Source organism: Toxotes jaculatrix, chromosome 4 (genome assembly GCF_017976425.1).
Source record: "Toxotes jaculatrix isolate fToxJac2 chromosome 4, fToxJac2.pri, whole genome shotgun sequence".
NCBI lineage: Eukaryota > Metazoa > Chordata > Actinopteri > Toxotidae > Toxotes > Toxotes jaculatrix.
In genome coordinates this window covers 18,896,250-18,910,100 of record NC_054397.1, presented here as the reverse complement: position 1 = coordinate 18,910,100, position 13,851 = coordinate 18,896,250, and the positions used below count along the sequence as shown (strand labels likewise).

The following is a 13,851-nucleotide window of genomic DNA, read 5'->3' as shown; positions in this document are numbered from 1 at the left end:
TGAACTGTCAGCTGACCAATGTTGGGAAAGCAGATGGCTCGTTCTTATGACCTGCTGTTGTGCCCTGTGCTGCTCTCTGACTGTAATCTGTGTCGTGTTATTGTCACTAAATGTGTTAGCTGACAGAAATGGCTTACTGGATATTACAAGCCTCTGGCCGGTCACTGTGTCTTATTCTGTGTGGGTCCACTATGTTTCCACAGTCTTTTTTTTTGTATTTTTTGTGTGCTAAAATGACAAAAAAGAATCTGAAGACAAATCCCTGATGGTCCCCTCATGTACCTACATTTACTGTATTTGTAAACCTAGGTTTTGCTTGACTCAACATGTTTTTGTCATGATGCAAATAAAGACAGTGAACAAACCCACCTCGACCTCTTGTTCCGAGGTACTCTGTCCCATTGTAACCCTGTTTCTTCATAGGGATGGTCCATCAACGACCCCTGGAAACAAAGACAAATAGCGTTACTCAACAGATAGATATTTTAACATTTCACAGCCAGTGAAGCATTTTATTCCATTTTGCTGCTTCAGTGTCAGGGTCCCAGGTTTATACATGCCGGCTCAAGTCGCACTGTCATGGCTGACTGGGACACTTAAATACAGCAGAGCCAATGCTAATGTTATTAGAAACACCTGTGCTTCTCCTACAACAACAACTAAGAATATCAGCTGCAAACCCCTCTCTTAAAGGTAAAAATATGCCTATAGTCACTCATGCACAAACTGGTGGAGAGAAACGTAGTTGTTCGCACATAGCCTTGTCTTAGGGCAGAGAATCCGAATGTCCCTGACTAAACTGTTTGTACCTTTAACTGTCCGCTTGTAACAACCATACATAATCTCTCCTTCAAATTGCTTTCACTGAGTACTCGAATCAGAGGAAGATCACATTATTGCAGCGTACAGCCGAGGACACTGGGCCAGGCTTTTGTCTCTGTCACATACACACTAACACAGCAGGCTCTCTAGATAACAGATCCAGATGGTAACCCCTTCCCCTCTTTTATCCATCCATCCCTCTGTATTCACCTCCCTGTGGGATGATCTTCTTACTGACGAAATAAATTGGTGCCACTCCTACTGGGGATTCAGACACAACATTTAAGGCAGCACAACATGATGAAAAGAAACCGAAATGAAAATAAAATAAAAGCTTGTGGGCATACTTTTTCATACAACAGTTTTTTTAAACGTGTGTGAGCAAGTCAGTTTTTGTGTGTTATTATGTGTGAATTTGTTTCTGTTTTCGCCAGAATACAACTTGATGATTTAGCAAAGAAAACTATAGAGGACCAGATCATTTTGCTTATGAGAATAACTGACCTGCCCCTGCAACAAAAAAAAAGATGCCACAACATAGCATATATTTCACCTACCAAGGTTTCCCTTTTTTTTAAGTCATATAACCAAATTTACAAATTTATATTTACTGGAAGCAGCCCAGTATAACCAGAATCCTCTGGTGCTGGTCACTAAGCTACTGCAGTGAAGCAGTAATTCCTAAAGTTCATCCAGGCCGGCTGCATACCACCTCCCTGCCCACATCTGCCAGTACAGACTGATTCAGCTGACACAGGCGTATGTGCTGTCGCTGGGATAACCAGCTTCATTCTCTGTCTATGGACAAATAAACAGCTATGCTAGCTTAGCTCAATGAGGTTCACTGATTTCCCAGTTCTGCAGAAAGTGAGGCTGGAGGGAAAACAAGTTGGCTAACAACACAGACTCTATGTTTGCTGAGGGCATACAAAGTAGGCTACAGCACAAGCATGAACAACCCAACTTCTCATGGCTGAAAGCCAAAACTTCACAACCATTAGAGAAAAGACATTACCACAAACATTAGATAGACTATAAATAGGCCTCTTTTTCTGTGTCCTGAGTATTCACTGAAAGGACGTTTGAATGTAAATCAGTACTGACAGATAAAGAGAAAGAAAAAAATATATATATTTGATTGTGATTTAATTTGACAATACGCTTTAAGTTACAGTGAAAATATCTATTGGCTGCTGCCCAGATGCATTATTTCCATTATTGTTTAATTTTGACAATCATTTTTTCAAATAATAATTTAGTAAATGAAATTTCCAAATTCCAAAACCCAAAGAGATTCAGTTTACAATGTTATGAAATAGAGAAAAGAAGCAAATCACTGCACATGATGGAAGCTGGAAGCAGAGAATATTTTTGCTTGAAAAATGACCAAAACAATTAATTACTTATCAAAATACTTGTAAATGACTTTTCTGTTGACTAATCAATTAATCAACTCATTGTTTTGGCTGAAGTCTGAGATTTGGTTACAAATAACAGCAACTAAGTTTTGTGCTTACTGTGTTGACCTCTACAATTAGCACAACACATCTGTTAATGATACCACTAATGTCCTACTATTGTCCAGGCCACATATAAAGTAACAACACAGTCTGGCATCAGCTGCGTCTTTGGTCTAATGTATTTCCTGCTTAATCTATAACATCAGTGACGGGGTGGGGGATGGCTGAACTGCTGTATAGATGAAATTCAATCACTGAAAGGCAAAGGATGGAGTGTCATGTTACATGAAGTAACCCTAAGGGGGACACAGTCTCAAGGCCATAATATAGCAAATGAGAATATTCAGCACTAAAACTACATTATGTGACTTAATTTCTGTGTATTTATATTTACTTACATATCATATGACATTATGCACTTTTAACCAGAAATTGTGAAATATATTTTTAAATAGTTTAAAAGCTGAAAATCACAAAGGTCAAAGTCAGTCAATCAAAGTTTGTGTTTGATACGTCTGTCTGTCTTTTGAGTGACAAATCAACACAAGCTAAATTTTAGCAAATTTTGGCTGAAGTTAGATTTTCCATATATTGTTTGGGAAAATAGTCAAAACAGTCCTTTTCTCTTCTAAAAACTGCCTGTTCAAACACTGACCATAGCTTGTAGATTTGGGGATGTGACAGTTACTGTTGTCCCTCGTGCTGTATAACATGTCTTAGTTCATCTCTTGTGCAGCAGCCTTTGCAACTAAACTTTCATCATTTCAGAAGACAAAGTTGACCAAAATTTGTTGCTACATAAGACGCGTTGCCTCAGATCATCTCTCTTTGCCTCTACATTTTCTACATTGCCTTGTGTGCGGTAACAACACTGTAAGAAAAGCACGGGCCTGCTGTCCCTTAGAGATGAGACATTAGCCAGCCTCGAGCCTCCTAGCAGTGCCTCCCTCAGTGCAGTCCTACTCCCATTGTTCTCTACCAACAATGAAGCTAGTGTTGACTTCACTGTCCAGGGGCGGACCTGGGCTGACTACTAACACAACTATGTCTGTTTTCACCTAACACAATACGCACTCCAGGCCATGAGATTCATAATAACAATAACAACTCTGTAAGGGTTAGTAGGCCATAAAAAGTGTTTGAACCATAGGCTGTATATAAGATACAGTTTTTATGTACAGTCTGTAGTTTGAATGTACATTAACCTGCTTATTTTTAATTATTTTAAAGTGGAAGACAACAGCTACTGAGAAACACGTTCTTGGATGAATGAGCTACTCTCCACAAAAACTTACAACAAACTAGACACAAACTGAATTGTCACCTTTGACCCCGGAAGTCAAGCCAAACTGTCACACTTCACTTCATACTATACCGTTACAGAAACATGTCTTACGGTTTGAGCAGATAGGCGCTCAAAAGGAAATGGAGATAATATTAGCCCTAACACAAACGGCAGCAAAGCACTGACCAAGGTGAACTCAGAGAACGATATCAGCTCACATTTCCCTCCAGCCAAAATAGTTTTGCATATTTTGCACCCACAGAGGTGTTGCCTTACTGACCACTCGTAAATCCCTTGGCAGGATTGTTTGGTTGTGTTGTAAACTCACCGAGGCGGCAACAGAACACTAAAAAGTTATGTTTTCCTTTAATTAAAACCCATGTTCGTATGAAATTCTGCAGATTTGCACCGGTAGAGGATGCTTTGATGCAGAGGTGTACCCCTAGCTAACGGGCACATGAAGCCTAAAGGTGATTGGCTAATACATATAGTCAGGCCTTATTGTTTATACCAAGACCGGTGCGAAAAGACTAACTTCAAGTTGGAGAAACATTAAAAGTGTCGGGTGATATTACCATTAGTCTTTGGTTAAATTCGTATGGTTGAAAACAGCGACGTGGAACATCTTTTCACCATCCAGGGCAGAGGGCACCTGGCTGACTATCCCATCCATAACGTAATCTCTGCTGCTGGCTAACGCTGTCACTGATAACGTTAGCTAGCTGCCGAGGCGGCCGATGGTGGTTTACTGTGGTCAGCACCACGTCTGTGGACGTAAAACAAGTCCAAAGCATCACAGACACTGAAACGAAACGATTTCAGATAAATTCTTGTTTTTTTTTCTTCTTGACCTCCGAAGGACTAGTCTGACTGAGCTGTACGGTTATTGACACACTATAGCGGATGGCTACTGTTTTCAACACCAGTTCACTCACCAGCACTGCAGAAAAACTCGGGATAAACCACAAGCCCGTGAGCTACAACATATCATACTGAAAACATGCCATCAAATTATAGTAAGGTTTTTAAAAGAAACATTTACCTGAGCTGATGGTGTCCCGTCAATCGTCACTGCCTGTCAAATAACATACAACGGAAATCATCTCTCGTGAAGCCCATCCTGTTTTACTTACCACAAGAACTCTGACCAATCAGCAACAGAGACGCTATAACGGTGGGCCAATCAAAGCGTAAATCGGGGTCAAGGGGCCTAATATCCCACCTACTTTTATGTAAATAAACAGTTGGTGTCCAATGAGCATTTACGGATAGGGCCAGACGATCCATGATTGGATAACAGGAATGATTGACATTTCAGATTGACCTGTAAATGCACACGACCATTTGCACGCTTAAATCGCACTTTAATATAAGCAGCATTTCTGTTGTGACAAGTAAATATTCAGCCTACATTAAATGTTAATATGCAATTCAAGATTTACCATTAATTATGGTTAGTAAGATGATTACATCAACTTTGTTATTTACCACACCTCTGTGCTCAGCTGTTTCTCAATACTGCCGCCAATTTAATCAGTCTCTGACTGAGACCAACTGATTGTTCACAGAAGCACATCAGCCTCAGGATAACACTTCCACTCCTCAACAGTTAAATACATCACAAGAGGAAAAGGAGATTAATGATAACCCGAGTATATGTCAAAATGTTAAAAAATATTTGAACCATCAAGTTTACCCTTCAAAATAAAACTACAGCAACACCGCCCCCTCGTGGGCACCGCAATAATTCAAGCCCACTGTTTCTCACAGAAACCTGTTCTATCCTGTTCAAATGTTTACCAAATAATGAAGTCATCAAATGTTTCTCTTTAAAATACATTATTTTTATTGTGAGGTGAGAGTCCAGTAATAGGATTACAGTTCGGAAATGGGCTTGTGGGGCCAGTAGGGATGTTTGACCTTATCCAACTTTGTCTCCGGGAAGGTGTTGTTGAGGTCCTCAATGGTCATTTGATCGAAGGGGATCATGTTCTTAAACATATTCAACTAAAAACACATAAAACAGAATAGAATGAGAGAAGGAACAGTTGGGTTTTTAAATGCTAAATCCCTTAAGGTGTTCATGAGGTATTTTAGCAACTAATGCAATTACAGTCTCACCTCTTGCTCATACTGAGTGATGCGGGCCTTTGATCCTTCAATGTAGGCTACTGCGCTTTTGTTCTGTTGGAGAAAAGTGAAATAATTATGTCTGGAAAAAACAAAACAACAGTAGCAGCAGCTCATATTACTGCAGTCCGTCTGATTCCATCAATGGGATCTATCTCTTTTTTTATATTTGCAATATGTGTTTTAGGGTCAGGTAAATTTTGTGATCTTTGGACAATACATGCACATTCACACAGTAGTTAAAGTATAAAACTACAAGGTTTTATTTGACATTTGGAAAATTCAAGTCAGCTACTTCTTATTTTCTTAAGTTAAAGCTGAGAATCATGCAATGAACGGATTTGTTTGATGTAATTACTTACAGCCTCGGCCTCCTGTGCATTGATGGCGCTCGTTTGTGTGTCAACAGGCTGAGGGATCTGCAGGGCTTTGAACTGTGTCCAGAAGTTACATGTATGAGTTACCACCGAAAGGCAAACCAACAACTATCACATGAAATATCTATCCCAGATTACTGTTGCAAAGGGCATTCTGTCATGCAGACTGATACAAAGGAAAACAAGTTGTAGCTTGCCTGCCACACTTATTCACCAGCACTGACAGCCTCAAACAAAAAGTAATTTAATGATTACAATATCTAAAGGTGTCTCTGAAATCGGTTAGATTCCAGCCTTTTCAATGAACTCCAGGAGATTGTTTTGTACACTGAATTTACCATTAATTTGGAAGCAGGAACGTTTGGAAAACGATTTAAGCAAAGGTTGCTATGTAGTGTTAAAAGTAGGCTTCTAAACCCATGCCTTGCCGAGTGCATATATAATTCTCCCAGAATGTTTGAGCTCACCTTCTTCTCAAACTCATCAACCATCCCGGCTTTGGCCACCGTGGTCCTGTAGTAACTCCAGTCAATGGCTACAGGAGTCTCTGGCAGGGAGGCTAGTCTGGTATAAAGACATGAGTGGCAAAAAAAAGGAATAAACTGAGGAACTGAATAGCCTGGTGAGGGTGTACAAGTCCAATTATGTACAAAGATGATCCATTTTTAAGGATACTACTTAACAGCCCCATGTAGTTTATTGATCATGAGGACCTGATAAGCTGCATGAAAGAAGCAAAGAATAACTGATAGACTAATTTACCACTTAGTGCCTGCAGCCTTTTTTGAAGTTGGGCATTTGATCAAGCTATTTACTAAAAATGTTCAAGCAACTGACTATATGATGTGGAAATACAAAAAGAACTTCAACACACACATCTTGTGATTTCCTTCCAGCATTTTGCAAAGGCTGTGAGCAACAGACACTTAAGCTCCATAGCCGTGATATGTGCCATTCTCTCATGGCATGAAGAGAAAGATAAATTTACATTAGGCTCCTTTGAAACTTTCCTCAGATTAACATTGCCTTGAATATCAGCAAGAAAACACATCAATATGCTACTGTCATTTAACTGCATTACTAAAAACTGATGTGAAACTCCCCTTCCTTCTAACACTTGTAGATGGTGTATAACTAACTTGGCAGAGATAGCATCACTGCGAGTTTTCAGAGCATTGAACATGCCCCTCTGGTTGGGTGGAATCCGCTCGGCAAAGGCCACCCAGTCAATGGCCTTCAGGGCTACACGACGGCCTGCCATCCTGTCTGTCTGAGAGGCAGAAGAAAACTGTGTTTAGTTCAGATGAAAAACATCAAAGTCGTCCAGGTAATATTTGGCTGTAGAAGTAGGATGTTTGTGTCATGTTTATGTAAGTATAAATATGTTGCCAGGTTATACACACACTCAACTCTAATAATGTTTAGTTTTGTTTGAAACTGATTAAGAAATAGCTCGTACAAGCTTTTTGAATTTAATGCTAAATTCAAAGTCAAAACTTAACTTTCCCACAGAATTTTTTAGAGACATCTTAATTTAACTTTAAGATGGTTTTGGCCGCTGTAATTTCTGATGAACTGTATTTCAGTGTACTTAAGTGCTTCTATTATTTTGTCCAGCCTCTCTATGTCAGTGGGGGTTGTCTAAATATTAAAAACACCTCTTAATTTAACGCACTACAAAAGGCACCAAAGATGCACAACTACAACTTCCAAAAAGACTGTACGGTTGAATCAACGCCTCTTTTAAACAGTTTTAACACAAACTGAACATTCATGAAGGAGGATTTGTCGCAGGACTGTTATATTAGACTGCACTAGTTTTAGTTAGGTAGACCTAATAAATCAGAACCAGACTGTATATGGCCAAGGGTAAAGTAACCATTGTTCGGCATTTCAATGACATATACGCATGTGTGACAGGTGTAATAACGGTGGTGTTTTAATGACTGACTCCAAGATCGCTGTCTCATGATGAGACGCTAATGAGCCTATATTGCACCAAACATTTGTGCAGCGAAGTCGCTTTAAACTGAGCGCCAATAAACACCGTCCGACTGCAGAAGTTCAATGATAACACGTTTTTAACAACTAACAGAGCATGTAAGATGGTATAAACACAAATTTTGCTTAATCAATGACACCAAGTCCTTGACATTTTGTTCAATTCGAGACCTCCGCAAAACCAGCTAACGGTAGCTAGCTATGTTAGCTAGCTAGCCAAGGTCAGAGAAACCTCTCAGTAACGCCAGGGTTTTATAACACCGAGACAACGCAGAGTTTACATTTTCGTCCCATGCACAACTATAAATGTGATGGGTGAACAAATCGTTATTTAAACTGTTTTTTATCGTGTGTTCTTTCATTCATTTACCCGCACCGCTAGCGTACTCACCTCGCTGCGCCAAGTGTTTTCTGTGACAGGACGAAACGGCGGAAGTGTTTTTTCTTCGTCAGCACCAGGAGCCGCAGCGAGTCCGCCACCGCCCTCTGCAGGACAAACAGAGTGTCTACAGTCAGCTGCACCGCCGGAAAGCTCAGCCACTAAACAGGAGCCTTCATCTGCAGCTATGTTTCTTACTTTATATCTGCACAGTGTTTCACTGTAGGTCAGTCTGCAACTGAGCGCTTTAACGGGAAATAATGATACAAATCTCCCCTATAACTATAAACTATAAGTAATGTTTCTTAGATTTTATTTAGGAAGACACAGGTTCTCTTCAAGTGGAGAGCAGAATAAGGACAACGGAATGAAAATGAGATTTTTTAAAATCTAAATTTAGTCCGATTTGAGCCTATATAGTTATAAAATATAAAAATATAATTATAAAAACTAACTCTTAACCTAACACATGGAGTGAAAGGGCAGTGCGATAAGGGTGTAGGCAGTTTATCAGAAACAATAGAATGCATCACTTTAAAAATCGTCAGGACCATGAAAAATAAACTTTCCACAGTTTTATTCAGTTCTTAATTTGTGAAACTTTGTTTATGGGCTTTTTGCATCACACAGACATATATATGTAAATATCCTTTTGGTACCTTTTCCTCCCTACGACTGCAATATATCAGTCTAAGTTGAAATAGGCGAATTGTTTTTTAAATGTTTTAATTTTTTAACAGACAGTAGGTGTGTGTGTGTGTGTTTGTGTATTGTCCTCTTCAGGATAACACACCATTTGCGTTGGTTTTCAACACATCCCTCAAATGGCAAGATGATGTACTAAAATGTACTTTCACTTATTGTGTCGAAATGTAAAACAAATGTGTGCTGTCCCAAAGAAGACACGCAGAACGTGTCAGGACGTAAACAGAATTGTGGTTTACTGAGGTGATGAAAGGATTTTATTAGTTTCCAGCTGAAAAGTACCTGACAATTTACCGTCAAAGTGTTTAATAAGGAATTCATATATACGCTATTTTGAATTAAACCTCCACGCGCACAGACAATGGCACAGCCCTGGAAAAATTATATAATTACTTCTCAATTTTCAAATTAGATAATAATAAATAAATGCTGGTCAAGCTAAGAGGTTTTTGGCGACAATGATTGACGTTTGGCATACTTACCCAGAAAATATAGTTTTCTTTAAAAAAAAAATAAATTAAATTAAATTAAAAATATATATATACAACAACAAAAAAATAACAACAACAAACCTTTATAAATGTATAAATGTAAGTCATATTCCTTGGGCACAGTATGAACCTCCAGACTCCTGTATTATTAATTATTCATATATGGAAAAACAGTGACACTTTCAGACCTTGTATGATGTTTATTTACTAAAATCAGTCTTTACAAGTAACTGAACATTTAGATAGAGTGATGTATGTACACAGTACAGATACAAAGATATTCAATAAATACCACTTTTCCTGCTGCTATTCAAGCAAGGCTGCAGGGCTTTATGAACACTACACATTTTATTTACATATACAGCAAAATTCCTCAGACAATCTATTATCACTCCCACAAAGGCCACTTTGAGAGTAAAAAAAAATCTAATACATGTGTTTTCTAAAATATAATTTTGCTCCATGTTTACAAAATATAAAAATTGTGACAGGAACCGCTGTAAGCAACAAACAAACAGCAACTCTGAAAAACTGCGGTTTTTACCCGATGATGACAGAAAACAGTCAATGCTGAGTGAGCAGAGACACTTCAAGTGATACACTGGTCTTAAGGCACTGACACCGTTTAAGTACTTTTCTTTTGCTTTTAAGCATTTTTTCCTCCGCTTCAGTAGATTATTGCCTTCAGGTTTGGACACACTTTGAATGTCCAGTTTCACAAACTACTGCGGAGCACGGTGGATGGGCCGGAATGAGATATTTAAGACATGTCGTTTGAAAACCTGACATTTACATTTGGAGTTTTGCCTAAAGAGGCCTGCGAAACCACAAGCCACAGCACTGGACGCTGTCTTAAAATGAGGAGACTAAGTGAACGAACTCAGTCCAATTACGCACCCACTTACACTGTGTCCCAATTTTTAATTGTCTTCAATTATGGAGGTTAGAAAAAAAATTCCCCAACTCCAAACTGAAAATCTAAAAATGGTTTTCCAAGATGTTAAGGACTCACCATCCTCATACACGTGTATTGCAAACAGAAGACATCTTTTTTCCCTTAGAAATCACACACACAGGCACACACAGGAATACTAAGACAAATAGTACATCCCATAAGTGACAGGTCCACTGAACAGTCCTGGGACCGGCAGACTGGGCCTCGGGAAGGCGTTTGACGGACCCCACGTTGGAGAACCCATGTGCGCTCCGATGGGGAACGGCAGCGCGAAGGCGGGCAGGACAGGCTTAGAGGCCAGTTTAAACTTTTCCAGCTCAGCCTCTTGCAGTCTCTTGGCTTTGGCCCTCCTGTTTTGGAACCAAATTTTGACCTGAGTCTCCGTCAGGTTGAGAGAGTTGGAGAACTCGGCTCTCTCGGCGATGGAGAGGTACTGCTTCTGGCGAAACTTGCGCTCCAGCGCCAGCAGCTGGGAGGTAGTGAAGGGCGTGCGAGGTTTCCTGTTGTTTTTGTGTTTCCTTAAAGTACACTGAGTTGGACTTGAGCTCCCTGTTAGAGGAAAAAATACAAAGACAAACAGCTGAGGTCAGATTACCTTGATACTTCATCATCACAGTAGGTAAATACATGAGTCTTCGAGATTACATGCAAACGCAAACATGATGCCGCAAAAAAAAAGCTGCTCTGTCAACCTGCTTCACAAACCGACCACTTTTAGCCGTGCCATTTAGAATTGCACGGTTTAAAAGAATCATCCTCAGACTTTTTAAATATTTGCTCACATATATCATCTGCATTAAAGGCATATTTACTATATCAAGATACAAATAGGCTAAGAATACAAATAATAACAATCTGGCAAAGAAGCAGTGCAGCAGCCAAATATGCGCTTCACATGCACAGTAGCACAACACTCTATCATCATGTATCTGGAGTTTGTTAAACATTAAGGGCAAAAACAGAAATTAAGGCACAGCCTGTGGAGCTATAGGACAAACAATAACATTACTGTGACACAACTGGGAAATTAAAGTTACAGTTTTGTGCAATTATACCTAATAACATAATGATATTCTTGCAGCCCTTATCATTGACGGTAAAAAAAAATGTTCTTTCAAAACTCCAGCAATAGCGGAGGGATGGACTTACGAGGAGGAGTAGAAAAGGAGGACGTCTGGAACCAAGTGCTCTGATCTTTCTCACAAAACTGCGGACTGTCTTCGCTGGAACTACTGGAAACACCCTGCGAGCTCTCCGCGGAAACCTTGCTCTCCGCGTAAAAAGTCCTTGGGGAGAACTGTGCGCCCTGCCCCGCCACGGGCTTGGGCAGGACCAGAGCTAAATCTGAGGGGGAATAAGAAGTCCGACAGGTGGTCTTCTTGGAAATCAACGACTCGACGCTAAACGGGAGGCTGCTCCTCTCCAGTTTGTATCCTTTATCAGTGGTCATGTCTTTAGGCTGAAGTTCCTCTCCGTCTGTGTCCGTCTCCTCTTTTTGATGAAGCTGTTTGGCGTCTTGGGACGGCGACCCCTGCGCAGGATTCATCGCGATACAAGGGGATGGGGCCATGCACGTCCGCGTGGCCCGTTCAGAGGAATGGAGTAGCTGAAGTGTACAGTGTCCAATATGCGTCTGTGCGCGCTGTCAGCGGTGCCCAGTAGCTTTAACGCGCTGGACGGGGTCGTCTATAAAAGGACAGGGGCTGTCCCCCCTCCCCGCTCCTACCAATCAGCTCGTCAAGTTGGCCTCGTGACGTCTGCGAATGCGGTTGTGATTGGCCGGCTGCCTTTCAAGGGAACATCAAGAGGCCTTTGAAAGGAAGGAGAAGTTAATCATACAGACCCCATGCGGTGCAGGGGTATTGATGGCTCTCACAAAGTAGCTTAGACCAATTTTAACGCAATTAACCAGTGGGGAGGACTCTGTTGACCATTTGCATCCATTAGCCGGGCACTCCATCGGTACTATACGCTGAATTATTCTCCCAATGTGAAGCTGAGGATGAACTATCATGTCAATATCAAAGTAATACCTTTATCAAAGAAGACGGAGAAGACAAAGAGAAAACGCTCAAATGTATTAATCTCATGTTAAAATATAACACTAGAAATTACATTACATAAATAAACAAGCTGTATGAGAGAGAAAATTAAAGTCTAAAACTTAAAGAAGAGTAAAAATAATTAAACTTAAAATTACATCAAATGAGAAAACGTGCGCTGCCGGGATAGAAATCGATTATGTGGGCCTATGACTGTTGGTCACACAGCATTACTGCAATTTAAGGCCTGTCATGAGCTCTTCTCGCTTCACAATGGCCTCAGTTGAAAAGCAACAGGCGTTTTCTTTCTCCAGGTCATACTATTTAATAAGCCAGACAAGTTGTGTTTTGCAAGGCGCCAGGCTCGGCAGGATCAAACAGGAAGATACCTCGGGGAGAAAAGGCAACGGTTAACTCCACTTAACCAATTGTCCTCCAAATATTTCATAGTCCACTGCATGGAGCTGCGAAGCGGGCGCTGACAGTTAACCGTTTCACGTCTAGTATGAAACTGATGACAGTTTCATTCATGTTGATGTTTTTTTTTTATTATTAAAATCATAACAGTAACAATTTAATAATTCCGACATCGTCGCGAACCCAGGGCAACAGGAGAAAAAACACGTTTTGATAAGTCTAGAAACTGTTGAAAAAACTGTTGAAATTGTGCTCAGCAATTAATATTTAGAGTATATGATCTGCTGTAAAGACAATAGGACACTTTTCAAGACAGTTGCTGGAGAATGAATGTTCATGAAGTCAGTATTATGTTAAACTATCAATACCACAGTGTAAAATTAGGTAAGAGCTACAGAAGCAGATTTCTCAGCAAACTGACTTCCTCAATTACATCATGATAATGGACTGCACTGGATAATTATTAAAGTTGCATGAACATGTAAGCAGCTTTTACTGTTGCAGCTGGTGAAGTTAATGTTATCTACTTTGTGTACTGTTAGTTAAGTTTATAAGAAAGAATCGGTTTATGAGCTGATCATATGTTTCGTAAACAAAATATTTATTTGCATAGCATCCAGTAACCAAGACACATGTAGAACAGTGAAAAGCTTAATACTTACCTGTGAGGTGTGGTGTAGTTGAGGTGTAAAGTTACAATAAATGAATTAGCTACTTTCCACCTCTGGTTGTAGACCAGTCGGTCCTTCTTTGTCACATACTAATTATTCCCCTCCATCGCTTTGCA

At 40.0% G+C, this 13,851-nt stretch overlaps 3 protein-coding genes across 6 annotated transcripts in view; all 3 read right to left on the bottom strand.

Annotated features, from left to right (window-relative positions):
- pnpla6 (patatin-like phospholipase domain containing 6) overlaps positions 1-4,685 on the bottom strand; it is a 28,904-nt gene extending 24,219 nt beyond the window's left edge. For all 4 annotated transcript variants that reach the window (XR_005893928.1, XR_005893929.1, XM_041035346.1 and 1 more), the window contains exons 1-2: positions 4,610-4,685; positions 370-443 (exon numbers count right to left, since the gene is read on the bottom strand). Coding sequence is in view for 2 of the 4 variants with exons in the window: in XM_041035346.1 (XP_040891280.1) it covers positions 370-402 (33 nt within the window). In the remaining 2 variants the exon portion in view is untranslated. The remainder of the gene's footprint in view (positions 1-369; positions 444-4,609) is intronic.
- A 704-nt stretch (positions 4,686-5,389) lies between these two features.
- LOC121180068 (ATP synthase subunit d, mitochondrial-like) lies at positions 5,390-8,545 on the bottom strand. Its single transcript, XM_041035192.1, has 6 exons — positions 8,467-8,545; positions 7,214-7,344; positions 6,542-6,638; positions 6,060-6,131; positions 5,689-5,751; positions 5,390-5,574 (listed from the first exon to the last, which is right to left on the bottom strand). The coding sequence occupies exons 2-6, from the start codon at positions 7,333-7,335 to the stop codon at positions 5,443-5,445; spliced, it is 486 nt and encodes a 161-aa protein (XP_040891126.1). The 5' UTR covers positions 7,336-7,344; positions 8,467-8,545; the 3' UTR covers positions 5,390-5,442.
- Positions 8,546-10,741: 2,196 nt separating this feature from the next.
- On the bottom strand, positions 10,742-12,175 carry LOC121180880 (homeobox protein MSH-C-like). Its single transcript, XM_041036559.1, has 2 exons — positions 11,755-12,175; positions 10,742-11,154 (listed from the first exon to the last, which is right to left on the bottom strand). Exons 1-2 carry the CDS (start codon positions 12,173-12,175, stop codon positions 10,742-10,744), a joined length of 834 nt encoding a protein of 277 aa, XP_040892493.1.
- Positions 12,176-13,851: the final 1,676 nt, after the last annotated feature.

Excerpts from the sequence above, each read along its gene's own strand:
- LOC121180880 (XM_041036559.1), bottom strand. The coding sequence starts at position 12,175 with ATGGCCCCATCCCCTTGTATCGCGATGAATCCTGCGCAGGGGTCGCCG. Across the intron at positions 11,155-11,754 it reads CTCCTTTTCTACTCCTCCTC|GGAGCTCAAGTCCAACTCAG; the intron begins GTAAGTCCATCC and ends TTCCTCTAACAG.
- LOC121180068 (XM_041035192.1), bottom strand. The coding sequence starts at position 7,335 with ATGGCAGGCCGTCGTGTAGCCCTGAAGGCCATTGACTGGGTGGCCTTT. Across the intron at positions 6,132-6,541 it reads TTGATGAGTTTGAGAAGAAG|TTCAAAGCCCTGCAGATCCC; the intron begins GTGAGCTCAAAC and ends TTCTGGACACAG. Across the intron at positions 5,752-6,059 it reads ATGCACAGGAGGCCGAGGCT|AACAAAAGCGCAGTAGCCTA; the intron begins GTAAGTAATTAC and ends TTTCTCCAACAG.